At 45.6% G+C, this 25,402-nt stretch overlaps 1 protein-coding gene across 2 annotated transcripts in view; it reads right to left on the minus strand.

Annotated features, from left to right (window-relative positions):
* Positions 1-25,402, minus strand: part of CD58 (CD58 molecule) — a 39,644-nt gene that overhangs the window by 4,556 nt on the left and 9,686 nt on the right. For both annotated transcript variants that reach the window (XM_053214663.1, XM_027060820.2), the window contains exons 2-5: positions 17,680-17,976; positions 8,473-8,736; positions 2,418-2,501; positions 332-368 (exon numbers count right to left, since the gene is read on the minus strand). In XM_053214663.1, the coding sequence (XP_053070638.1) occupies positions 332-368; positions 2,418-2,501; positions 8,473-8,736; positions 17,680-17,976 (682 nt within the window). The remainder of the gene's footprint in view (positions 1-331; positions 369-2,417; positions 2,502-8,472; positions 8,737-17,679; positions 17,977-25,402) is intronic.

Here is a 25,402-nt window from a genome sequence, read left to right on the forward strand (position 1 = left end):
AGATTTGGATCCCAGCTCGACCGCTTGGTGAGAGGACCTGCCTTCCTCCCACTGTCGCTGTCTCTAAGCAGGTAGTAACGATAGCCCCGTGCGAGGCCCACTGAGAGGGCGTGAGAGGGAGGCAGGTGGAAAGCGCCTAGTCCGGTGGTGCTTAAGGAACTGTGGTTAATGTCCCTGCTGATGCTAGCGTTCAAGACGAGTGACAGCACACAGCACGTGGTTCCCAAGCAAAAGGCACTCTATATCAGGGCTGTTCCAGTTCAGGCACACAATATACAATTCCACACCCCCTCGCCCCCACCCCGCCCCGCACAGTCTACAGGGTACTTACTCAGTTCTGTCTCTTTCTCCACCACGTTTCAGAAAATCTACAAATGAAGAAATTTCCATCTCAGTTACAGAACTGAAAAGACAAGCTGAAATCTGCAGTTACGACCGGAATCTGGAAAACTAAACCACAGCCCTGTCGAGCTGCTCTCCTAAATGCTTACGTCAAACTAACTACAGAGGTCATCCAGAGAGTTGTTCCGAAATTGGTCATCAGACGATAGAAAAACAAACCCCCAAACTGTCAACAAAACGAGTATCTCTACAGCGGCTCACGCACAAGGCTACAGATGAAAGGGAGACCAGAATGGTGTGGGCCAGCACCGCCCAGGGATATGTGAGCCACACAAGTCATCTAAACACTTCAGCAGCCACATTACAAAGTAAAAAGAACTGGGTAAAATTAGTTTTCAAAGTGTATCTTACTGAGTAGCCCAACACATTAAAAATATTATCGTTTTCGTGTGTAACCAACACAAACATTACTAATGAGCTATTTTACATTCCTTTTTCAATATGAAGTCTTGTAAATCCATTGTGTATCTTACATTTACAGCACATCTCGCTCTGGACTGCCACGTTCTAAGGGTTCAACAGTCACATGTGGCTCATGGCTGCCATTTTGGACAGCACAGTTTCGGACATTAAGATACGGCTTCCACACACGTACATATCCACAAAAGGCATCCTCCTTCCATAAAAGGAATGAGCCCTCATCTGGAGCCATGCCAGCGGCCCAGCAGCATAGTCCACAGGCTTGACTGAACTTGTAATGGGGTCTGTCACCTGCAACCCACCCCCGGAGCTGCTTACGTTCACCTGGCCCCCTGAGAAGGCCCCACGCCAAATGCCCCACCCTTTCCAATGTATGGCTTCAGGGTGGTGAAGCCAGCTGAAGTATTTTTTCAAGACGGTTTTTTTTTCAGGTTATTCAGTGCTATCGGCACTGACCGCAGGAGTCATTCTCTCTCCGCTGAATGAATTTTTTTTTTTTTTTTTTTTTTTTTTTAAGTTAAATCAACCAACTGCTTTGGAATTATATGGGCACTTAGTACCATCTTTCTCTGGGTCAGGAATTCTGGTGACAGACCCACCACAACTCTCAGCGGAGACTGCTTTTAGTTTCTGGGGGACCAATCTGTTAAAGGGACGTTAGCGACAGTGCTGCCATTGGGGATTGAAAATAACCTTCTTAAGAGCACACTGGAGCTCCCCAGGTATTTTACTCATTGGTGACAAAGCCTCAAAACTTTCTTGAGCTGCTTTTTATCTCTTATTTAGAGGAGAATCTACTGACTAGTAATCTGTTACCCAGGGATCTTCGTGGTATTTGCGCCCTGTAACATGGAAACAGTAGCCCTGGGAAATCATATTCTAATGGCGATACACCAATAATAGTATAGGTCAGCACGGACTGATGGAACTTACTGTAATGATGGAATTCTCTACCTGGCCTGATTACGGTAGCCACTAGCTCTACGTAGATACCAAGCCCTTAATGTGTGGATAGTGCAAATGAAGAAAGGAATTTCAGTTAAATGTAATTAATGAAATTCGATATTTAAACCACGACGTGCGGCTAACACCTGCTGTACTGAACAGTGCAAGTCTAGGGAACACGACACCTAAGTTGGCAAACCTGGTCCGTGACATGAATGTGAAATGGCATGGATCCCACATGCCATCCCCTGGCTGAAAGCTTACTCCTCAGCATTCCCCGAGGGAGTCGCACTCAGTCTTGCAAATAGCCTTTCTGGCAAAGGCTCAGATGGAAGGTGTCGGGGCTTCAAGAACACCTACTCTTCGCATGTACAACCTGGTCCGTGCCCTCTGGGACTTGAGGAAGGAAGGGTTTCTGGTCACCGGGAAAGAACAGGATGTGAACAGGTCACCAGTTCTCCAGAGCATACAGTCTGCCTTCTAGGTTGGCCCACAATCTCTAGGGAGACTCAGGAAGGCTCAGGAAGCCTGACTTGGGCTCGATTTCACAAACAGGGAGACCACGACCTGAGCCGAAATCAAGATGTTTAACCGACTGAGACACCCTGGTGCCCAAAACTTATTTTTTTTTTAAGAGAACGTATACATACCTCTTCTATACAGCAATACAAACACTGCCAGTATCGCCACAAATAACACTGCTGCTATAATCGCAAAACTGTGCCTTGAATTATCTGTAAAAAAAGAAATATAATTAGTTGGACTGATGAAAACAGAGATACAGTTGATTCTCCTTATATCAGAGGGCTGGGATGTGCCTTCCAGAGAAAATGCGTGTGTCAGAGAAGCTTCACGTAGGCCTAAGTCATAGTGCTGCTGGCCGTGAGTCCAAAGTTAATGAGTCAACAATCTATATTAAACCAGGGGTCTTTAAATAGAAACACACACAAAACAAGACTATTTGTTGATTTCTTGCAAAAATGTGTCACCAGAAGCTTGCAGGAAACCTAACCCTGCATTTCCCAGAAGCAACATTCAGCATTCACTAATTCCATATTCACAGTGACTTTATAAAACAGAACTACTGGAAATAAAGAGACTTGACTGCGTTTCTAAATAAACTTACACGCACAAAGCTGACACACTGCAGGCCCAGTGTTACCTATTGAAAGACGCAAACGATGCACTAGAAGTTGTGTTTTCGGCCACCCCACATTGCCTATGGAAGCTGAACTCAGCATTATGTGTTTGGCAAGGCAATTTGGCTGTAGTGCCTAACGGGCCTTAATTGAATATTACAATATTGAGAGAGTACTCAATATTAACCTTTTGGTGCCTCAGTTTCCTCGAGGGGTGACTGTAAAGGGATTGAGGAGTATGCCTATCTCATAGGGCAGTTGTGAGCACTATTAGCTATTAGCTTTTATTGTCAACCTATTGAGTAGATGCTACCGGTATCTCTACTAACATCCTTTGACCCCACCATTCCATTTCTAAGATGCTAACCTACAGAAACCATCAGTGATGTGCCCCTCCTCTCCCTCCAAAAAAGGCACAAAGGTATTTACCGCAGCTTTCCTTATAGTATCAAAAAGCAAAAACAACCCAAGTGTCCTCAACTGAAAAGTACGGTGTTTACAAGGCGGACCCTATCCAGCTACTAAAAATCAAAAGGCAGAATATTTAAGGATACGACAAAATGATGACAAAGCACTGCGAAGGGAAGGTTGGGGTCGCTGACAGCACCCACAAATGGTAAGGGAGCAGGGAGTGGAGGGAGAAAGCGAGTGAATAAAGAGACGGAGAATGCGAGCCCACACCCTTTCCTCGTAGCAGGAACACAGATGGGTTACCACAAACAGGAAGTCACTTAGTGGTTTGACTTGAGAGGCCCCCTGGCCAGAAACTGCTGTTACCCCCCAGTTACCCCACATATTCATTCTCCCCTCTTTAGTAACAGAATTCAGATTTTCAGCTGGCCATACTATCACTCAACTAAAAGATTAATTTCTAGCTGCAAGAAAGCAGCTAGGTTTGACGCCGTGACTAAGTGCTGGCCAATGAGATATAGGAAGGGCTGTGTGGTATTTTTCCCAAGCCTCGACTCCTTTCTGGATCTTCCTGCCTGAAATAGTGGGGAAGGCGGAAGGAGCTGGGCTGTTCCTGGGTCTCTGACAACTTCATCAAGCAGCAATATGCCCAGGGCTGCCTATCTTGGATTTTTGTTTTTTAATGTAAAAGAAGTCGTCTATATTTTTAAGCCACTTGATACTTAAAAAAAATTTTTTTTGAACAGTTGAATGTAAGGCTACTTGACCCAGTCCCTTCCAAAAACCTTTCTCCCATGGATGATGCCAGATCCTGCCACCACTCCAGGACAGCAGATACTCAGGGCAGACAACAATGACAGTAATACAAGTTCTTAATTCTGCTCATCCTTCGTGACCTGTCCGCTGCACGGACAGGTGCTAAAGCCCTCTTCACCTGGCTCCTGGGATGCCACGATGTTAGAGTCTTCTTCCTGGCTCCCTGGTGGTCCTTTTTAGTTTCCTTTGCTGGACCCTCTTCCTCTCAACAGCCTCTAAATGCCAGAGTCCCTGAGACTCGGTCCTAGTCCAGTGCTCTGTCATATCTGCTCAGTAGGTGATCTCATCTGGTCCCATGGCTTTAAATGCCAACTATGCACTGATTATGCCCGAACTTATTTCTCCAATGCTAACTATTCACCAGAAACCTAGACTCACAAGTCGAAGCGCCTTGTCTGACGCCTCCATTTGAAATCTAACAGGCACCTGAAACATGTCCCAAACCAAACTTATTTCCTCCCTACACCTGCTGTTCCACTCTCCAGTCTCAGTAAATGGCACCACTGCTCGTCCAGGGGCTTGAGCTAGAAAGCTAGGAGTCATCTGCACATTTCTTATTAGAGAAACTCCTCCCCCACTCAAACCATTAGGAATTCCTTGTGGCTATATTTTCAAAATGTACCCTAACCTGAACCACTTCTCCCAATGTCTGCCACTATCACGGTCTTCTGAGACACCGTGTCCTCTGGCTGAGACCCAGAATTTCTAAATTAGCTGCATATTCCCCAAGGAGGACATGAGATGCCCGGTGAGGTGCAAGAAAGCAAGAACATCTACTAATATTTACTACTTATAGCCGTCTTTACATTTTTCTGATTTTGTCTCTGTTTTAAAATGATATAGGTTATAGTCATTGTGGTAGAAGCATCGATCGGTTCCCAACACCCAATCTCCCCATTTTCTTTTGGTAATAGAGCCCTTGTGTTTTAAATGGGTACATGGCCACCAGCTAAGGAGGACATTTCCTAGCCTCCCCCAGCAGCCGTGGCCGTGAACTCTGTCTGGCCAAGCGGGTGGCACTGGAAGTGATGCATGCCACACTGGGTGGGTCTTGAAAAGGAAGGACTGAGGGGCGCGTGGGTGGCTCAGTCGGCTGAGCGCCTGACTTTGGCTCAAGTCATGATCTCGAGGTTCTTGAGTTCGAGCCCTGCATTGGGCTCGCTGCTGTCAGCCTGTCAGCACAGGGCCCGCTTCGGATCCTCTGTCCCCCTCTCTCTACCCCTCCCCCACGTGTGCTTTCCTAAAAACAAATAAGTATTTTTACAAATAAATAAATAAAGGGAAGGACTGGGCTCTATCCTTCTCCCTTCCCACTCACTGCGACGCAGGTAGAGACCCTGTTCGACTCCAGAGAGCACAATTTTTAAGTCATAAACATTTTAGTATATATTTCCAAAAGATAAGGATTATTTGTAAAACATAACCATGTCTTTATCGTACCTAAAAAAATAATTAAGCACTTAATATAATCAAATATGCAGTCACCACTTAAATCTCCAATTTTTTTCACTTTCTTCTGTTTGAATCAGGATCAAACAAGGTGCATATATTGTAATTAATTATAGGCGTTTTAAATGTCTTTAATCTCTAAGCTCCCCATCACCTCTGTTTTTCTTCCCCTTATAATTTACTTATTTTTTTAAAATTCTTTTTAATGTTTGTTTTTGAGAGAGAGACAGAGCATGAGCATGAGCAGGGGAGGGGGGCAGAGACAGAGAGGGAAACACAGAATCCAAAGCAGGCTCTAGGCTCTGAGCTGTCAGCACACAGCCCGACGCGGGGCTTGAACCCACAAACCTTGAGATCATGGCCTGAGCCGAAGTCAGACACTTAAATGACTGAGCCACCCAGGTGCCCCTATAATTTACTTATTGAACAAACCTCATCCCTGGTCCTATAGACCCCCCCATAGTCTGTACTATCATTCCACATGGTATGGTTTTTGCCAGCCAATCCCTGTGAAGGAGTCAAATATTTTTTCTTAATTTGACTTATTTTAAGACACAGAATCAGGATGATGTCATGGGAAGAAAATGAAACAAACAACTTCCAGAATTCAAAGACCTAAATTTTAATTCTATCTCCGTTACATAAGTGAACTTGGGGAAATCACCCCACCGGTTGAACCTGTCTCCTCACTCTCAAAAGGTAAACAACAACTCCTGTCCAGCCAGTCTAGAACGGTGGCTGTGAGCAACAAATAAGACGGTCAACTGGGGGAGGGGTCTGTGAAGGGTGACAGGCTGGTCAGTGTGAGTTACGTTTCATCCACCAAGTGTTAAAAGTCTAGATTTAAAAAATCAGCACTTAAAAAAGAAAGACTATTTAACCATTAGATGCACATGAATTTCTATCTGTTACGATACATGCAACTCTACAGAAAAGTATTCAAAACTCATCCATGGTATAAAAAAGAGAGAGAGAGAGAGAGAGAGACATTTATTGTTGAAAAGAACCATTAAGATCATTAGGTTAGAAATGGGGGGGAAAGAAAAGGGTTCTTCAACATTTGCTTTGAGGGACTCCAGATATAGGTCTCCGATGTCAGCACTACTCGAGGATTTAAATGACCTAAGAACTATGTGGCAATGTTTCTCAAACTTTCAAAATCTATAATGCGGTGTGAACTATCAGTTTGGGAGGAAGTGTAAAAGAAAGATGAGTGAATCACCATTACCTAATAACAAAAAGGGTTTGTTTGCAAATCAGCATTATACCATATCAATGAGAGGGACGAATTGGTGACACTCTTTTCTGGTGGTATCTACAGGGAAGGGCATCTTATTTGGGCATTCAATTCTAATGAGAAAGGTTAAATGAAAACCTATGCAAGGGCAAAATGCTGGAAATTCTCTTAATTAAAGTATTCCATATCATCCTATAGAGGATCTTATTCAGAAATTATTTCCTTCGAAGTATTTGCCTCTTGGGACATGCGAAGCTTTTCCAGATTTCAAATTGCTTGTTCATTCTGCATAAAATCCTTTCCTTCTCTTGTTGGTTATGTGCCTTACACACACGCCAAAGCCAGAAAAGCACACTGGTTCTGTTTTCTGTTCCCACAACAAGGCAACTATGTGCTAGCATGCAGATTGCATTTCCACACTGTACGGCTGGGATATCACACGACACCCACTAGGTGGGAGTAATAGAGAAACGTTTGCTCCAAGCATAACAAAGTTATTGATTTTGCAGCTGGCTTTCAAATCTTCTGGACAATCGTGCGACTTGTACGAATGGTGCCGCTTTGAGTGGCACTTCTGTGGGTTTGGTCTTTTCTCTGTCCTCAGAGACCAAAACCATCAGTGATGAACTGGACCTCATTTTACACTTTGTCTGGAAGTATTTGTTGGTTTTACCCAGGAAGTCATGCTGCTTTGTCTGAAAATGATATAGTTACCTTAACACCTCCATGTCGTTATTTGAAAGATTTCAAGAAGGATAATACATGGCGGACTCAGGGAGAATGGCTCAATAATCAAATCTAATTCAAGTTTTTTATATTCATTAGGTGTACGAACTGCCTTTTTCTGTTTCAATTGTTTATTCAAAAAAAATCGATTCACAGAATCACCCTCTCCTAACCCAAGGAAGCTCATATTCTAGAGCTGGAATCCTGTTCACTATCTATAATTATGATATTATTCTGAATTAGAGTGGTTACTATTTTCATCTCTTCTTTTATGTTTTAATGAACCACTTTCAAATCGCTGATCCTTCTGTCTGTGAACTGGGGATATATTGTCAAAAACTGAAAATAAAAATTGCAAATTACAAATGTACATGTTAAACAAAATAAAAGGAGCACAGCCAAGGAAGGCACACTGTCATGCTACTCACGGAGCGTGAGCCTAGACAAACGTACCAAATGCACATTCTTTGCGGCACACATGCAACCCTCAAGAACCCGATGGTTATTAAGAAATTATGGAGTGGTGTTGTGAATAGTTAAGAGCATGGGCTCCGGAGCCAGATGGACTGATTGCAAAACCAGCCTCTGTCCCTCACTAGCTGTTGACCTTAGGCAATCAAAGTAAACTCCCTTTGTCTTGGCTTCTCCCCAGAAAATCAAGACCGTCACTCGTAGCCAACTCACACAGTTGTGTGAGGACTGAATTAATTAACAAATATATTAGAATGATGCCGGACACAGAAAGGGCTATGAAATATTAGCTGTACGTTAAAATGGAGTGAAAACTGTAACTTCTTTTACGCATCAGATTTGTGAAATGTAGGTCAGCCACTACATCTGTGGTTTGAAACTCACAAACCACCAGCGGTCCCTGGACCACACTTGCCTACGGTATCTCTGCCGTGACACATTTGGAAATGTACTCACCTGGGACACAGGTTGCTAAAACCAGTGATGATGCCTGTTTGGACAACGGATTACTGATGATACACTGTATTTCCTGTGAGAGATCACTCTCCCTCTTAATAGAAACTTCAGATGAATTGGTGCTATTTTGACACTGTTCCGAGAAGCAATTCCAGGAGTACTTTATAAGGTTTCTATGGCTGCTGTAGGTTTCCGGGATCCTGCAGCGGACTGTAATGTTTTCGGCAGTGACTGTGCAATTTAGTGTTGGAAATGGAAGAGGCTCTGGAAAAAAAAAAAAAAAGAAATGTAATATTTAGTCCAGAAAAGAGTAATATTTAGACTCATCTTCTCCAAATAGATGAAGAGCTCCCAACTTCCTTATGAGCTTGAAAAGGCAAGCCGGGGGCGCCTGGGTGGAGCAGTCGGTTAAGCGTCCGACTTCAGCCAGGTCACGATCTCGCGGTCCAGGAGTTCGAGCCCCGTGTCAGGCTCTGGGCTGATGGCTCAGAGCCTGGAGCCTGTTTCCGATTCTGTGTCTCCCTCTCTCTCTGCCCCTCCCCCATTCATGCTCTGTCTCTCTCTGTCCCAAAAATAAATAAACGTTGGAAAAAAAAAAAAAAGAAAAGGCAAGCCGACCACCTTCCTTGAGCTCCAAGGGGAGAGAACTCTCTCTTCTCCTGGGTCAGACCTACCTGCTCACATTCAGACTACATACAGGCACCACATCCCTTATCCTCAATTCAGAGAGCCAAAAGATATTACCCAAGATAGTAGCAACGTCGCATAGCTGCAAATCCTGATCTGAATTGACATGAGGATTTGTTTTTATTCTTCTCACTTCAAATATTCATTATCATGTTGTATCAAAAATGTTCATGTGCTTGAATATGGGGCGGTCCCCCAAACTAAGTGGGTGCTTTGTAACATACAGAGAGGAAAGAGTTAATACCACCTTTCTAAAACCTAAAAATGCTTAATTGTAAAAGACGTCTGACTTAACAGTGTCTGCAAAACATCTGGTGCAGCTATACTGTGGGGAGGCCCTGATAATAAGTAGAGTAGGGGACGGCACCTGTCACGGACCTGCCAGTCTAGAGGCCTTACTCCCAGCCTTCCTGTAGCAAGTGCTCCCTGCTGGCTATAGAGGCAAGGTGCCTGGGTGGCTCAGTCAGTTAAGCATCCGACTTCAGCTTAAATCATGATCTTGCCGCTCGTGGGTTCAAGCCCTACGTCGGGCTCTGTGCTGACAGCTGGGAGTCTGGAGCCTGCTTCGGATTCTGTCTCCATCTCTCTCAGCCCCTTCCCCATTTGTGCTCTGTCTCTCTGTCGCTGTCTCTCTCTCTCAAATATAAACAAATATTAAAAAAAAATTTTGAAAAAGGATGGGTTAAGAACTGCAATGCTAGTTTATCCTATTAGCTATTCTTTCCTTTGTTAATTCATATGCCTTCCTGCATCTCTACTTTGGCCCAACAACTAACCCAAAGAAATTTGAGAAAACACATACAAATATACAGACTATCCAGAAAATGGTGATGGTAGCATTTGGATAATAAAATTTCCATACATTATGAATATCTACTAAAAAGCAAATTAAAGCAAATTAATGTTCATCTATGCTGCCATTTAAAAATGATATTTTCTAAGGCAAAGGAATGCTTATGTTCTAATTAGTAACCTAATATACTCTAAAAACTGGAAGTGTTCAATTCCTCTCCTCCCCCGCCCCGCCCCGCCAATTTTGTCAACACTCCTTTCTCACTCAGTTAAGTGAGACCTGAGTCACACATGACTTCCCTTTCTGCTTGGGGCTTCTTCAGTTGTTAGGTTTAATCCAGCTCACATAACTTGTTAGATGGGGACTCAAAGAAGGCAATGGAAACCTTTCCCCAAATTAAATTGTAAGCAACAGACCAATATCCTTCAGGAGGATAAGCAGTTGTTCTCTTGACTCAAAATTGGGAAGCCCAGAGCCCTCCTCCTCGGCCTCCTCAGGTCCGTCCTGCCTCCCACACTCGGAGATCGGCGCCTGAAGCACCTCCAAGCAGCCCTGTGTGTCTCCATGTAGCTGAGAAACACACCTGATGGTTCCAGATTCTGCGTGTTCCTGTGCCTGCCTCTGCAACTGGGCTGGGCATTTCCCAGCAGCATGAAACCGAGTTTTCTAGTTCCTTAGAAATGTTCCATAGAAGAGCTTCTCAAATATTAACGTGCATGAGGATCACCGAGGGTATGTGTTAAAAATGCAGATTGCTGGGCCCCGTCACCCCAGGTGACCCGGATGCGGGTGCTCCGTGTGTTCTGTTACAGATTCTTGCTCACTGATCCAGTACGGTCAACGTCTAGTATGTCATCAAACACTTTCTAGACTGAAAAGACGTGCCTCATGAGCCCCCAGACTGTGCATCTTTGGAGGGTAAAGGCTAGATATCACTCGCCTCTCAACCACAGCATCTGACATAACACATGGAGCACAGGTGGCTCCTCTAGAAGAACAGATATTGGACACATGGAGGGATAGATGGTGGATGGATGGATGGATGGATGGATGGATACGTTCAGGGAGGCAGTTTCAAATTATCCTCTCCACTCTATAAAATGTAAATCCTTCAATCAGCTCCCCTCCGAAAAAGGAACAGTGTGGTGCCTAAAAGCATGGACTTAAGAGCCTGACTGCCTGGGTTCACACCATTTGCCTTTGGGAAGTTACCTTATCACAACCCCCCCTGGTCCCGTTCCCTACCTAGGTTTCCTCTCCTGTGCAATAAAGAAACAAATAGTATGTCCCCTTTAGGATTCTGATAAGGATGAAATGAGATAATACAGATAATTCCTGCCATATGGATCACCATGCAGTGCCGGCACAGAGATGCCAGCTGTAACAGAGCACAGGACAAGAAGGAGAGGCTCCCCAGGAGGGTGTGTAACACCACCAGGAGTTGGGAGGTGTGAGCTTTGGCCCTGGAGAGTGGTGTGACCGCGGCCCTTGCGGTAGCTGGAACACGTTTAAGGCATCATATAGCCCAGGCCTCTTGTTCTACAGATGGGAAAACCTGTTGCTAAATCCGTCTCATTTTCATCTGTAAAACAGAATACTTTAAAGACTGTGAAGTCTAGTGGAATATAAAAGTAATCTGAAAGGACATTTGAAAGGAAGACTTTGTATTATTTTCCATGTTGTTAGAGCTCACTTAACTGAATAGAAGCTCTTTCTGGTGGTCTCATTACACCTCTGTGGCCAGAAAGCAAACCTCAAAGAGCCCGTCCCGCTCACCAAAAAGCATGCAAACCTTCCTGCAGCATCAGGCTCAGAGCTCCTACAACTCAGATCTCTGTCTGTAAGCTTCACAGTCCTACACTGCCCATTAGAATTCCCACAGCTATTGCTAACAAATGTTAGTTCCACCTGTACCTGAAGCAGCATTAAACTGGCAGGAAAGGCACTTATTTCATCCCTAAGATAACTCAGCCAATTTATAATGAATGGATTCAGCTCGCTGCTCTGTAAGGCTGAGAATTGCTTATACACATCTGATCGCATTTGTACATTTCTATTAACTCTAATAAAAAGTCATATCGCTTTAGGTTATTTAGGGATAGAGCAGTTAATTCTACTTACGTGGACATCACCATCTTTACTGCAACCAAAAAAAGCAAGACGTAATAAGCATTGGTGGTGGAAATTTGAAGGGGATTTTGAGGGAAGAAGGAAACCAAATATCAACTTACACACAGAAGGAAGTAGATGCCTGAATTTAGGGGGTGCCAGGAAATCCCCCTGCCTAAAATATCCTTTCTGAAAATCTCCCGTTAGGCCCCGTGTCTCCGGAAGATCACCAAGTCACTTAAACATTAACAAACCCTGAAGGAAGTATGCCTTCCTCATTCCCCTCCCCACCCCCCGAAAAAGTATGACCAATCGTTTTCTCATTCAGGTGTGAAGCGTGAAATCTCGAGTCATCTTATGTCTTTTTATAACCAAAATCTAATTTTGTTGGCTCTTTCTTAGAAATATTTTCCCTTTCTTTCCTTTCCAAATATCTACTAGCAACACTTCTGTCTCCCTGGATGATCACAGTAGCTTCCAAACTGGTGTCTCCTCTAATTTACCATAAACACCTACCATCTTATTAATGATCCGAAAACAGATTTTATCAAGTCACTTATCTGTTCCAGTATGGGCTACAGGGGCTCCCCACTGCCACAGGCTAAAATCCAGACTCTTAAGCCAGGAATTGGGGTCCCACATTTAATGTTGCCAGTATCACTGCCTCCTGATGAAAAACCACCCCCCACCCCCGCCCCCGTACTGTGGTCCTCTGCAGGGTTTTGCAAATTCAGCTTCCTAAGGGCTATCCACCAGTTGATCTAACTACTGAAATCAAGCACCTTTGTGGAATTACTGTGGAATTTTAAAAAATAAGTTATTTTTAAGCATTTCATCAAGTTTAAAAAGAGAAATTAATTCAAGTGTTTGAACTGTTTTACAAACTCTATGAAAGAGCTCCTAACATGCATTCCATTGTTAAATAGAGAACCCAGAAATGGACCTACAAATACATGGCCAATTAATCTTCGACAAAGCAGGAAAGAGTATCCAACAGAAAAAAAGATGATCTCTTCAGCAAATGGTGCTGGGAGAACTGGACAGCGACATGCAGAAGAATGAAATCAGACCACTTTCTTACACCATTCACAAAAATAAACTCAAAATGGATGAAAGATCTAAATGTAAGATAGGAAGCCATCAAAATCCTGGAGGAGAAAACAGGCAGCAACCTCTTGACCTCGGCTGCAGCAACTTCTTATTTGACCTGTCTCCAAAAGCAAGGGAAACAAAAGCAAAAATGAACTACTGGGACCTCATCAAGATAAAATATGCTTCCACACAGAGAAGGAAACAATCCATAAAAGGTAACCAGCAGAATGGGAGAAGATACTTACTTGCAAATGACAAATCGGATAAAGGATTAGTATCCAAAATCTATAAAGAATTTACCAAACTCAACACTGAAAAAAAACAAATAATCCAGTGAAGAAATGGGCAGAAGACATGAATAGACACTTCTCCAGAGAAGACATCCAGATGGCCAATAGACACATGAAAAGATGCTCAGTATCACGCATCATCAGAGAAATACAAATCAAAACCACAATGAGATCCCACCTCAGAACTGTCAAAATAGCTAAAATTAATGACACAAGAAACGACAGGTGTTGGCGAGGTTGCAGAGAAAAGGGAACCCTCTTGTATTGTTGGTGGGAATGCAAACTGGTGCAGTCACTCTGGAAAACAGTATGGAGGTTCCTCAAAAAATTAAAAATAGAAATATCCTATGATCCAACAATTGCACTACTAGGTATTTATTCAAAGGATACAAAAACACTGATTTGAAGGGACACATTACTCCAATATTTATAGCAGCACTATCAACAATAGCCAAATTACGGAAAGAGCCCAAATGTCCATTGACTGATGAATGGATAAAGAAGATGTGATATATGTATGTGTGTGTACACACACGTACACACACACACACACACACACACACACACACACACACACACAAGAAAACTACTCAGCAATGAAAAAGAATGAAATCTTGCCATTTGCAACAACGTGGATGGAACTAGAGTGTATTAGGCCAAGCGAAATAAGTCAGAGAATGACAGTTATCACATGATTTCACTCATATGTGGAATTTGAGAAACTCAACAGATGACCATAGGGGAAGGGAAGGAAAAATAAAACAGAGAGGGAGACAAACCATTAGAGACTCTTAAATACAGAGAACAAACTGAGGGTTGCTGGCAGGGTGTTGGCTGGGGGGATGGGCCAAATGGGGGATGGGCATTCAGGAGGGCACTTGCTGGGATGAGCACTGGGTGTCATATGGAAATGACGAATCACCGGGTTCTACTCCTGAAACCAATACTACACTGTATGTTAACTAATTTGAATTTAAATTAAAAAAAAAAAAAAGGATTCCATTGTCATCTAGATTCAAAATCAATCTTTTTAGTTGCTAGTTCTATAAACTGCCAGATCCCAAACCTGCATGTTTTAAAAATTCTGCTTCATCAAAGGCATCCATGGTTCTAACAGAATGCCTGCATACCCTAACAAGCCTCACTTTTCTAAATGGAGTTGATCTTCTTCTGGACAAACCAGCCACCCAGTCTGAGAGCCCCCATTTCTGTCAACTGCACCTCCCACGTCCCAGACACCTAGTTTGATTGCTTTCATTGCTAGAACAAATATTTGTGGAATGCCTACTAGCCACTGAAGTCCCTAACTGAGCTCTGGGGCTGTAACGATGAACAAGAGAGAAAGTCTCTCTTCCTCCTAATGTCTCCAGCAGAGCAGGTAGGTGAATTGGTGAATAACAGTGGTTTATCCAGCTTGTCACGCCCCTCCCCTGTTCCACTGAGACTGCCTCAAACAGGACTTGGAGAGCCCAGACTTGAACTTCTACATTGGACTTTCTGCCTCTTCTCCATCCCCTGGGAACCATCTTACACACTTTGCCACCGGTTGGATCTTCTTAAAACACCTTTGGCATGGAGGCAGCAGGACTAGAACAACACCCTCTTCTGGGAGAAAACAAGTGAACCTGGGATCCCACAGAGGGGAGAGATGACTACAGACTCAGCTGTGAATGCTGGGATGGGGGCAGTGGGTAGCACAGAAAAGTCAGCCAAAAGGCAAGGGCAACACTCGGATGCCTGAGAACAAAAAGAGAAGGCCATGGATGTCAGATCCCATACAGCCTTGCAGGCCACTACAGGTCAGAGTGAGAGGGGGCCACTAGAAGGCTCTCGGCAGATGAATGGCATCCCCCAGCCTCTGTTTTAAGATCACTCTGGCTGCCTGTATTTAAAAACAAAGTGTGGTCATAATATATGTAAGTCAAACAGCTATGCTGTATACCTTAACTTATATGGTGACAGATGTCAATGAGGTCTCAATGAAACTGGGGGGAAACTGGGCAAGGGTGGAAGCTGGGCGACCAATCAGGTGACCACGGCAATCTTCCAGATGCGGAAGCAGCAGCCTTGGACCAGCACCAGAGGAAGTGCTGAGAGGTGGTCAGATTCTGTGAAAACAAAAAATTTCCTGGTGGAATAAACATGGTGTTCAAGAGGAAGAGGAATAGAAAGAGAAGCACAGTGCCAAAGATGACCCCAAGGCTTTCGCCTGAGCAAATGAAAGGGTGGAGATCCCGCCAACCAAGCTGGGGGAGATTTGGGGAGGAACAGGTTTCAGAGGAAAGTTGAGGAGCTCACTCTTGGACTTGTGGTATTTCAGAGGCCAATCAGGTGTCCGAGTGGAAATGCACAGTAAGCAGCTGGAAACACACATAAGGAGCTCAGTGGGGGGCTGGACTAGAGCTCTCAATCTGTGCATTATCGGCAACAAAGTGATATTTAAAGCCGGACCCCTGGATGAGCTCACCCACCTGGGTTGTGAATGCGCAGAGAAGAGTGGCTTATGCCTTAAAGTCTCCAGGGCTAAGAGGTTGGCAAGATGAGGGAACCAGCCAAGGAAGCTGAGAAGGAACTGTTAGTGAGTTACAACCAGAAGAGGGTGGTGTCCTGGATGCCAAGAGAAGGCAGGGTCTCAAAGAGGAGGGAGTGATCCGCTATGTGGGATGCTGCTGGGCGGCAAGAAAGACGTGGGTAGAGCATGAATGGATCTCTGGTCTCGTTAATGAGGACGTCAAGAGCTTTGGTGCAGTGAGGGAGTGAAAGCCTGTTTGGAGTGGGTTAAAGTGAACAGGAGGAAAGGGGTTATAAAGCAAATACAGACAACTCTTCAAGGGGACTTTCTATAAACTCAAGACAGCAAGTGGGTGGCAGCTGGAGGGGTGGAGGGGGCACGAGAGGGCTCCCAGTGATGGCATGAATATCTGATGGCATACTGCCTGCTGGTGGGGATGGGCTGGCAGCTCTCGGAGGAGACTGTCGCAGGAGCAGAGCAGATGTCCCTGAGCGCAGTGACAGGAGGCGGGCCTCGGGGCACAGTGGAGGGCTTGGTCCTGTGACCAGGGAGAGACAGCAGGCTCAAGGGCAGGTAGGCAGAAGGGCTGAGGGTGACGTCCTGGGGAAATTCGCCTCTGAGGGCTTCTCTTCCACAGTGAAACAAGAAGCGAAGCCGTCAGCTGAGGACTGGGTCTGGAGAAGGGGGGTGTTCGAGGCTTGAGGAGAGGGGACGTTGGACTTGACTGAGGCGAGTGACCAGAAATGTACAGTGTGGGGCTCTGCGGGGCGATGGGTTTCTCTGCAGCCACGGTGTGTGAGATGGATGAGATGAGACTGGTTTGAGACTGGCTGGACAGGCCATATGAGTCCGACCCACTTAAAAGGGAGCAAGGAAGCTAGGCAGGCCTTCCAGTGAGCGAGCATGCCTGGGCGGCCTCAGGAGGACGGGGGCCACACGAAGTGAAGGAAAGGCAGAGTTGAGCGGAGAAAGGAGCTTCACATGGCAGTGGGACACCTGGCGTGTCACAGCGGAGGGCTTAGAATGAGTGGTGGTGACAACGTCTAGGCTCTATCCGTGGGCGGGGTGGTAGGAGGGAGGACAAGATCATCACGGGAGAGCTGAGGGACTCAGAAGCCAGGATACTAGAATTACATATTTAATATTATAATCACTAAGAATTAATGACAGCAGGAACATCAGAAACAGCAAAAGGCAGCCAGGCATTCGAAGGACCCAAAACCATTGGGATGTACCCACGGGCCTTACAGTTGACGACAACAAGGAAGGAGAAGAACCCAGAAGCATCGGCAAGCAGCACGGAGGAACCTATACCCTCTCTCCAGTTCCAGTGTAAAGTGATATAGGAGAGGAAAAAAAAAAATCCACCTCCTGGGGTGGGGTGCAGGTGGAAACAGAGCGTCATCTATCAAAGGGGCTCAAAGAGTTCTGAGCTCATGACTGCCACTCCATCCCTTTCCAGAATGTTCCTAGTAAGACAAGTGATGCTGAGGCCAGCAGCCCCACCCAGCTGGGGCTGCCCTCTCCACCTCGGTCACATCCCCTCCTCACTCAGAGGATGACAAGGGGACTGAAACTGGCCCCTGTGTGCCAGATGGAGAGGAAAACCCTGACAGCCCAAGAGACCTAATCCTTTTATTCCTCATAAACCATTCATTTGTGTTAGTCTCTTAAAATAGTTGGCAATTTGCCATGTAAAACAAACCAACTTATCGAATGCTCACCAATCACGTAAAGGGTGAACTTGGTATCGGTAATGCTTGAAAGTTCGACTTCATAGTCCTCTTCATCCGATGATGTTAGATTGAAGATGGTAAGGTTTCCTGATGTGACGTCCAGATGAACCCTATCTACAAACGGTGGGTAAGCTCTGGGCTTTAAGAATTCTTCATCCCATTCTACGACTTTATCTTTTTTTTTCCTCCACATTATCTCTTTAATGGGTATAGAGCCCGATGTGTACAAAGTTACGCTCATGTTTACAGTTCCGTATATCGGCTGGGAAACACAGCTGATGAAGTCTAGGAGGGAAAAAGAAATTGGTTAGGAAAAACAACACGACTTTATTGAAAATAGAAAGCCATCTTCCAAGATGCTCTCTGGGGAGAAAAAAAAGTTAAATTTAGCAGTAAAAATTATTCATCAGCTACTTGCTGTGCTAACTTGATAAACCACTGACAGAAAATAGAGCGAGTACAACATGCTTGACCAGGCAAAGCTTACTCTTTTAAGGGGAGGACTGGGGCTCGCATAAATGCAAGAACTGTATTCAATTCTGGTGGGGCACCAAACCCATGGCAGGTACTGTGGGCAAGGCTGTGAACGTGACAGCTGACCACACAGGTGTCACTCTAGGCCCTCAAGAAGTCCCACAGTGTGGAGAAGACAAAGCAGGCATGGGAGCCACCTCGTCAAGGGCCTTCCCCAGGAAGTCACAGTAACACCGCACTGGGGGCATCCCTGAGGGACAAGAGGTGCCGGCTGAGGGCTGGGGGAGGAGAGGTAATCATTCTGATAGAGGAAGCAGTGCCTCCAAAAAGACAGGCCTTGAGTCAAGAAGGAGCTTGGTGTGTTTGAGGAAATAAAAGCAGCTCCCAACGGCTAGACAAAGAGAGCAAGTGAGTCACGGGTGGGGAATGAGGCTGGAGAGGCAGGCAGGCCCAGGTGACAGTGCCCATTCATGGGCTACTGGGGGTGTCAGATAAGACATGCTAAGGGTTTGGGATTTATCCTAATGGCAAGGGAAAGCCGTAGGAAGGCTTTAAACATAAGACTGGCATGATATAATTTAAGTTTCGGCAGACTGGCCCTGCCAGCAGAGTGGAGAGTGGTTACTGGGGACAGGCACGGAGGCAGGGAAACCAGAATCAAGGTCAGTGCTGGAGCACCGAGAAGGTGGAGGACTGGATGGACCAGACCGGGGTGTGGGCGGGGGGGAATGGACAAAAGGGCAGATTCCAGAGCCCCGTGGGAGAGATCGCAACAGGGATTAGTGAAGTGGTGGGGGGTGAGGGAGAGGGGGGAGTTAACGGTGTTGGTCAGGCATCCTTCTTGGCTGACTGACTTGGGGCTATTAGCTGAGGTCAGAAACAATGACTGAGAAGCAAGTCGGGGGCAAGACGCAGAGTAAGAGCACGGGGACTAGGTTCGGTGGTGTGGGGGAGCTGGCTCCAACTGTTAGCATCTCTGCTGGACCCCATTCAGCCAAGCCTGGCTGACAGCTTGAAATCCACATGGTGGGAGCATTTACAGCACAGAAACTAACGCTTCAAACAGACACTCCTGCCTACTCCACGCCAATCCAATTGTTTGATATTTACTACCACCACTGGACTGGAATATTTTTGATACCCCAAAATGGGTTTAAATGCATCTGGTTCCAGACCTGACTTTCTTGTTAAGAGAGAAGAACAGCTGTTAAGGGAAAGGCATTAAAGATAAATTAAAACTTGATTGAAGTTTTTGCCTAGTAGCAAGCATGGTAATCGAAAGAGCATGGGAAAAATCAAGACAGACCAGTTGTAGGCAACGTGTTCAGTGATTTCAAATACGAAGGAAATCTCTCCCATTTGCCGATTGTGAGGATTTTTGGAACCTGCCTCCCTTAATTAAGGGAGGCTGCCCACAGAAATACACCAGCAGCCCTCGATGCTTTGCTGATCACGCCCTCTCTCTTGCACTTGACTAGAGCACATGGGAAGGTGGATGAGAGGGAGAAGGATTCGAGGAGTGAGGATCTATCCACAGCCACCAGTGGAGGCTCCAAGTGTCTTGTGAGTGAGTGAGTGAGTGAGTGAGTGAATGGGAGTGGGTAGGGTGGTGGGTGAAGAGAAGGGGTATGAGAGGAAGCTTGGCTGCAGAAAGACGGATGGCTGCTGTCTTCCCAGGGGCAGGCGATGTGTCCTGGGCTTGAGAACAGGAGGAAGAAAGAAGTCAGGGATGGAGTGAGACTGGCGAGAAGCACGAGGGGGGAGGTGGGGGGAGGGGGGAGACCAGTTCCGACAAATTCAGTTTGGGGCTGAAGAAACTTGCAAAATTATTTAGTTGAATTACCCCCATTTCACAGGTGAAGTGACAGGGCACCAAGCAAAATGAAGGAAAATGTCACTAAATGTCTACTCGCTGCATGTGGTGTGTTCACGTACCCTCGTGTCCCTTTTTACCGCTCGTCACACACTTTGCAGTGACCACGTCGCGCAGGTGAACAACCAGGCTCCGAGAGGCACGTCAGTGTTCGAGCCCCGCATCAGGCTCTGTGTTGACAGCTCGGGGCCTGGAGCCTGTTTCGGATTCCGTGTCTCCCTCTCTCTCTGCCCCTCCCCCGCCCTATTTTTTTTTCTCTCTCTCTCCAAAATAAACATTAAAAAATTGTTTTAATGTGTTCAATAACAAAGTATATAATAGACACATAGATACAATTTTATACAGATGCAGAGCAATGATATATCTACTTGGCACAGTCTTCTTCTCTGGCCTGGGTGTGTGGCTTGGAGGCCTTACCCTATCCCCCAATCCCTATAACCACCCTCAGTCCTGTAAACTATGTTAACAACTCTGAATATATCCTTTGCTATTCTTCTACCTGCTCATATCATCTAATAGAGATAAAGATATATCACATAGAACACATATATACATATATGTGTATATATATACACATATATGTATATATGTGTGTGTGTATGCGTATGTGTGTATATATACACGTATATATGTATATATGCGTTCTATGTGATATATACATACACAACACACACACACACACAAAGAATTTGCCATGGTTTAACAAAAAATGGTCTTATGCACACGTCTCTGCATTTTGCCCTTCCAATCAAGAATACTTCATAAAAGTCCCACCCAATCCACTGGTGTGGCAAGACTTTCCTCCTTTTAGTGGCTTCCTATTATGACAGGGTACGAACGAACCACAATAAACCAGCTATCCATCACTGCTGAACACACCTTCTCTCCCTAGCCTCTTCTATTGCAGTAATTGTAATAATGATTCCTCTGTACAAGTTCTTGTGTATTTGTGGTCTCATATCTATGGCAGAGTGTGCCAGGAGTGGGAATGAATCAAAGGGCAAACAAATTTTTTATGTTAATAGGAGCTCCCACACTGCTGGCTTCTGCTTGTCACATTTCCATCAGTAACACCTGAGTTACCTTTTCCTCGTGCTCAGCAAGCATCCTGTGATTTTTTTTTTTTGCACGTTTAATTATCAGACATAAAGCGATATTTCACTGTTATCTGAATTTGCATTTTCCTGCCCTCTAGAAATTTAGGCATCTTTTCCGCTTTTGCATTATTTGGATCTCCTTTTCTGAAAACTGTCTTTTCACATCCTTTGCCATTTTCTCCTGTTGGGTTGTTTTTTTCTCATCAAAGTTTACAAGTTCCTTGTAGGTTATAAACTTTTTGTTAACCTGTATTATAATCTTTCCCCAAGGTGGGTGGTGGTGTCGTTCCCTAACACAGGGGACATGGAGGAGGGCCAGCTTTGGGCGGGAAGATTGTGCTTTCGGTCTCAGACACTGTGTAGCGATGTCCAGTAGGCTGCTGGGCACACAGGTCTGGGGCTCACAGGAGGCGATACAGACTTGGGACTCATCACATTTGTAGTGGTTACTGTCTAGCATTCTAGTCCCACAGCAAAGTCTTTTCCATTGCACTTCCAAGACTAAACCGGAGAGCTAAGTTGCCGATAGGACAATTGCCAATGAAAAAAGAACAGGAGTTGTTTCTCAGAGGTCACACACCCTGAATGAATGAATGAATGAATGAATGAATGAATGAATGAATTTGCACTCAAATAGCAGCAAAGGAAAGGAGTCAGCAGTGAGCGGGTTGCTTTGCGGATAACTGAGTGGTCAAAAGAGGGACCACAGGGACACCAACTTACCATGCCAGAGGGCAGAACGGTAAGTACCAGACTCTCAGCCAGATGGGCCCCAGCTGAACTCTCAAAAGCCTCCCAAACTAGGCTTCCTCGGCTGTAAAATGTAAATCAGAATGCCTACCACAAAGGATCGTTTTGAGGTTTGAATAAGATCGAGAGTCTTCAGGGATGCCTGGGTGGCTCAGTCGGTTAAGCGGCATTCTCTTGGTTTGGGCTCAGGTCATGATCTGAGTTTTGTGAGCTCGAGCCCCGCGTCAGGCTCTGTGCTGACAGCACAAAGCCCACTTGGGATTCTCTCTCTGCTCCTCCCCCACACTGTCTCTCTCTCTCTCTCCCAAAATAAATAAACTTAAAAAAAAAAAGAGGGAGGTTTTTAAACAATAGCTGAAATGAATGAAGTAGGCTTTCAACAGGGCTTCCCTCTTTCTCTTTCAGCGAGCCAAGCCACATCAAGGCCTTTGTTGTACGTGATCCTGGCTGTGTGAGACCTTTCATCATTTCACCTAGTGTGAGCTTTCATCATTTAAAATGAGAGAGAGGCGGGGGGAGAGAAAACATGTATCAGCGATTGCCTGAACAGATATTCCATGCTAGCCAGAATTTTTTTAATTTGTATTGAAGAGTACTGAAAGATCTTTTAAAGATATGAGAGTACCTCAATGCCTATAGATAGAGGGATCATATATTTAAAAACAGCTCCGACTCCAAATATATTGTTGCAGCATCCTCACAAAACATCATCACCACACCCAATTTTGATAATTCTTCTTATATGGCTTGAAGTCAGCAGTGGAACCCGAATATTTTGCAAAAATGAAGTGCCCTGATTTTTGACTTAGAAAACGTGGCCACCATGACTATTGAGCGAAGGCAGAAGGATCCCCACTCCTGGCCACAAATTCCTCTGCGTGTTGTTACTTGGGTTCTGGGATTGAGACTGACTGCTCTTTTTGGCTTATTTAGCCACTCACGTAGATAGTGCTTGCTGTCTGCGAGGCACTGTTGCAAGAGCTCTACGAGTACGTACCCGGTGAGTCCTCTGAAGAGCCACATTAGGCAGGCGTTATCTCTGACCCTATTGTGCAGAGGAGGAAACTGAGGCACACGAAGATTGAGTGAGTAGCTAGTGTGGGGAAACTGGCTCCAGAAAGCTCTTAAGCACTGTTTCTTACCGGGGCTATGTGGCATGTGGCTACCAAAGCCGTGACATGATACAGGATTTCTGTGGCTGCAGTTTCTACGATGCAATTGGACGGCAGAGGTTGGGAACGAGAGGCTCGAGCTGCTCTGGCTGAGCCACAAGTGCGTCTCTGAGACGTGCGGGTGAGGCACCAAGCTCGCTGGCCCCTGAATCACTGAATGTCAGGGCCCCAGGGGTCCTGACAGAACAGGAGTCTGTGGCCCCCACCGCCCCCGACCTCACATACATGAGGAAACTGAGAAGGTCTGATTGAACAAGAAAGTGATAAACCCAAACCTCCAAAATGCGACAGGGGGACCCAAATTCAAAACCTGGGTTTTGTGATGGTGGCGGTGTCGTTTGTAAACAACTTCAGATGTGACAAAGGGACACGGGACAGGGCTTCACAATGAAAGACCATGAGAAACGAAGGCCTTTGTGCGCACTGGTAAGTCATACACGGGGTGGGGACAGGAGTGGCTCGAACGTAGGGCGAGCAGAGCAAGGAAACAGCAGGGAAGGAAACAACGAGGGGCGAACAAAGACGTTACGAAGGGAACGAGCCAAACCACAGGAGCCACCAAGGAGCCTGGGAGAACTGGCAGACAAAACGCTGGCAGAGACCAACAATGCAGCCCACAGACAGAGGGGGCGCTGGTGAGCACGTGCTCCTCTGGGGACTGACTCCTCAGCTCCCACCCACGTGGGCACACAGAATTTGCAGAACTTCTGCTTTTCCAAAAAATGCTGCACATTCAGATTTCATGGAAAACTTCTCATTCGTAAAAGCTGGCAACTAATTCCAAGCTGAGTTCAAGGGTATCCCCAGCCAGGCTAACCCTCTGAGGACAAAGACAGTGTCATCCTTGGTCTTTGTCGTATCCGCGTGGTCTGGCACAGGAAGGACACTCCATAAATGTTTGTTGAGTGCCTTCACTTATCTGAATACAGCTTAACTGTAGTCCAAAAGGCGGGGCTTCCTGACAAAAACCACAGAAGTTGGCAGTTACCTCAAACCCTGAGCTTTGTAAATCCCCAAGCTGCTGTGGAATCTGGTTGATGAATCGTGAACTCAGCAAAGAGAAGTGGAGACATTTAACTGGAGCTGAAGAGTAAGTGGCCTGGGACCCCTCGTGTGCAGGCAAAACAGTCCCCTTCCCCTGACACCTACCACCAGCCCCACAGCCAGACTGGGGGTGGGGGGAGTGCTGGATTCCCACTCCCATCTCTCCCCCACTGCTGTTCTTTTGGGGATGGTCCCCTTTGTCCCCTGCTTCCCCTTCCAGCTTAACTAGGCTACACCTCCTACTGTACCAGATCCGCTTGTACCCATGCAGGATGTCAGCTCCTAATCAAAAGTAATAGCCCGTCTGAGGTTTAAGGAGAAGCAAGGTGTTCACTGATGCCATTTCTTAGAAAGGAGCTGCCCACCCTCCCGGGATCTGGAAGGAAGGTTTTTCTTGAGTTTTTTTTTTTTTTCCTTAGAATTGAACAATGCGATTTTAAAATTAGGGGTGCCTGGGTGGCTTAGTCGGTTGAGCGTCTGACTTCAGCTCAGGTCATGATCGTGAGTTCGAGCCCCACGTCGGGCTCTGTGCTGACAGCTCAGAGCCTGGAGCCTGCTTCCGCTTCTGTGTCCCCCTCTCTCTCTGCCCCTAACCCACTCACATTCTGTCTCTGCCTCTCTCAAAAATAAACATTAAAAAAAAATTTTTTTTAAAAATAAAATATTTCTCTCTGAAATATTTTTAAGGATGGCCTGCAGATTTTAGCAGTTAAAAGTTCACTGGACGGAAAAAAAATCCCCTAAAAGTTTCAGTACCCTATTATTTAAGCCTTAGTATTTCCCCCCGTATGTTCGACATTATAACGGTGTTTCAGTTAAAGACTCATTTAAGCACGACGACAGCAGGGGCTGGAGTATTCTGAACCCTAGTGAGCAGATGAGTCTCTTGTCCAGACGGGGGCTTGTGACCACAGCGTTTCTCCACTGCGTCACAGCACACTCTCAGCTGACATCCACCTGGAGTATGAAGGTGGTGGCATTTTGGGAGAGAAAGAGTCTCTCCACACATACCCACTGATGATACAGAGGAGAGGCCACTCTCCTAACATGTCTAATATCAAATAATCTGTCCTATTAGGTCCCCAGGTATTCTCATATTAATCAGTCCTCATATTAGTCCCTGTTTTGGGGTAGGAAATCTGCTCACCGGGTATGGAGATAATAAAGAAGAAATGGAGTCTTTTTTTTACTGAAGGAAGTGCAATGCAGCTTGTTTCTTTAACCCAGCTCTTCATAAATCCGATCCAAATGAACCCTAGGCCAGCTCAGCCCAGGAAAAAGTGAGGGTATGAGCTTGAGAG

The sequence above is a fragment of the Acinonyx jubatus genome, chromosome C1 (genome assembly GCF_027475565.1).
Source record: "Acinonyx jubatus isolate Ajub_Pintada_27869175 chromosome C1, VMU_Ajub_asm_v1.0, whole genome shotgun sequence".
Taxonomy (NCBI): domain Eukaryota; kingdom Metazoa; phylum Chordata; class Mammalia; order Carnivora; family Felidae; genus Acinonyx; species Acinonyx jubatus.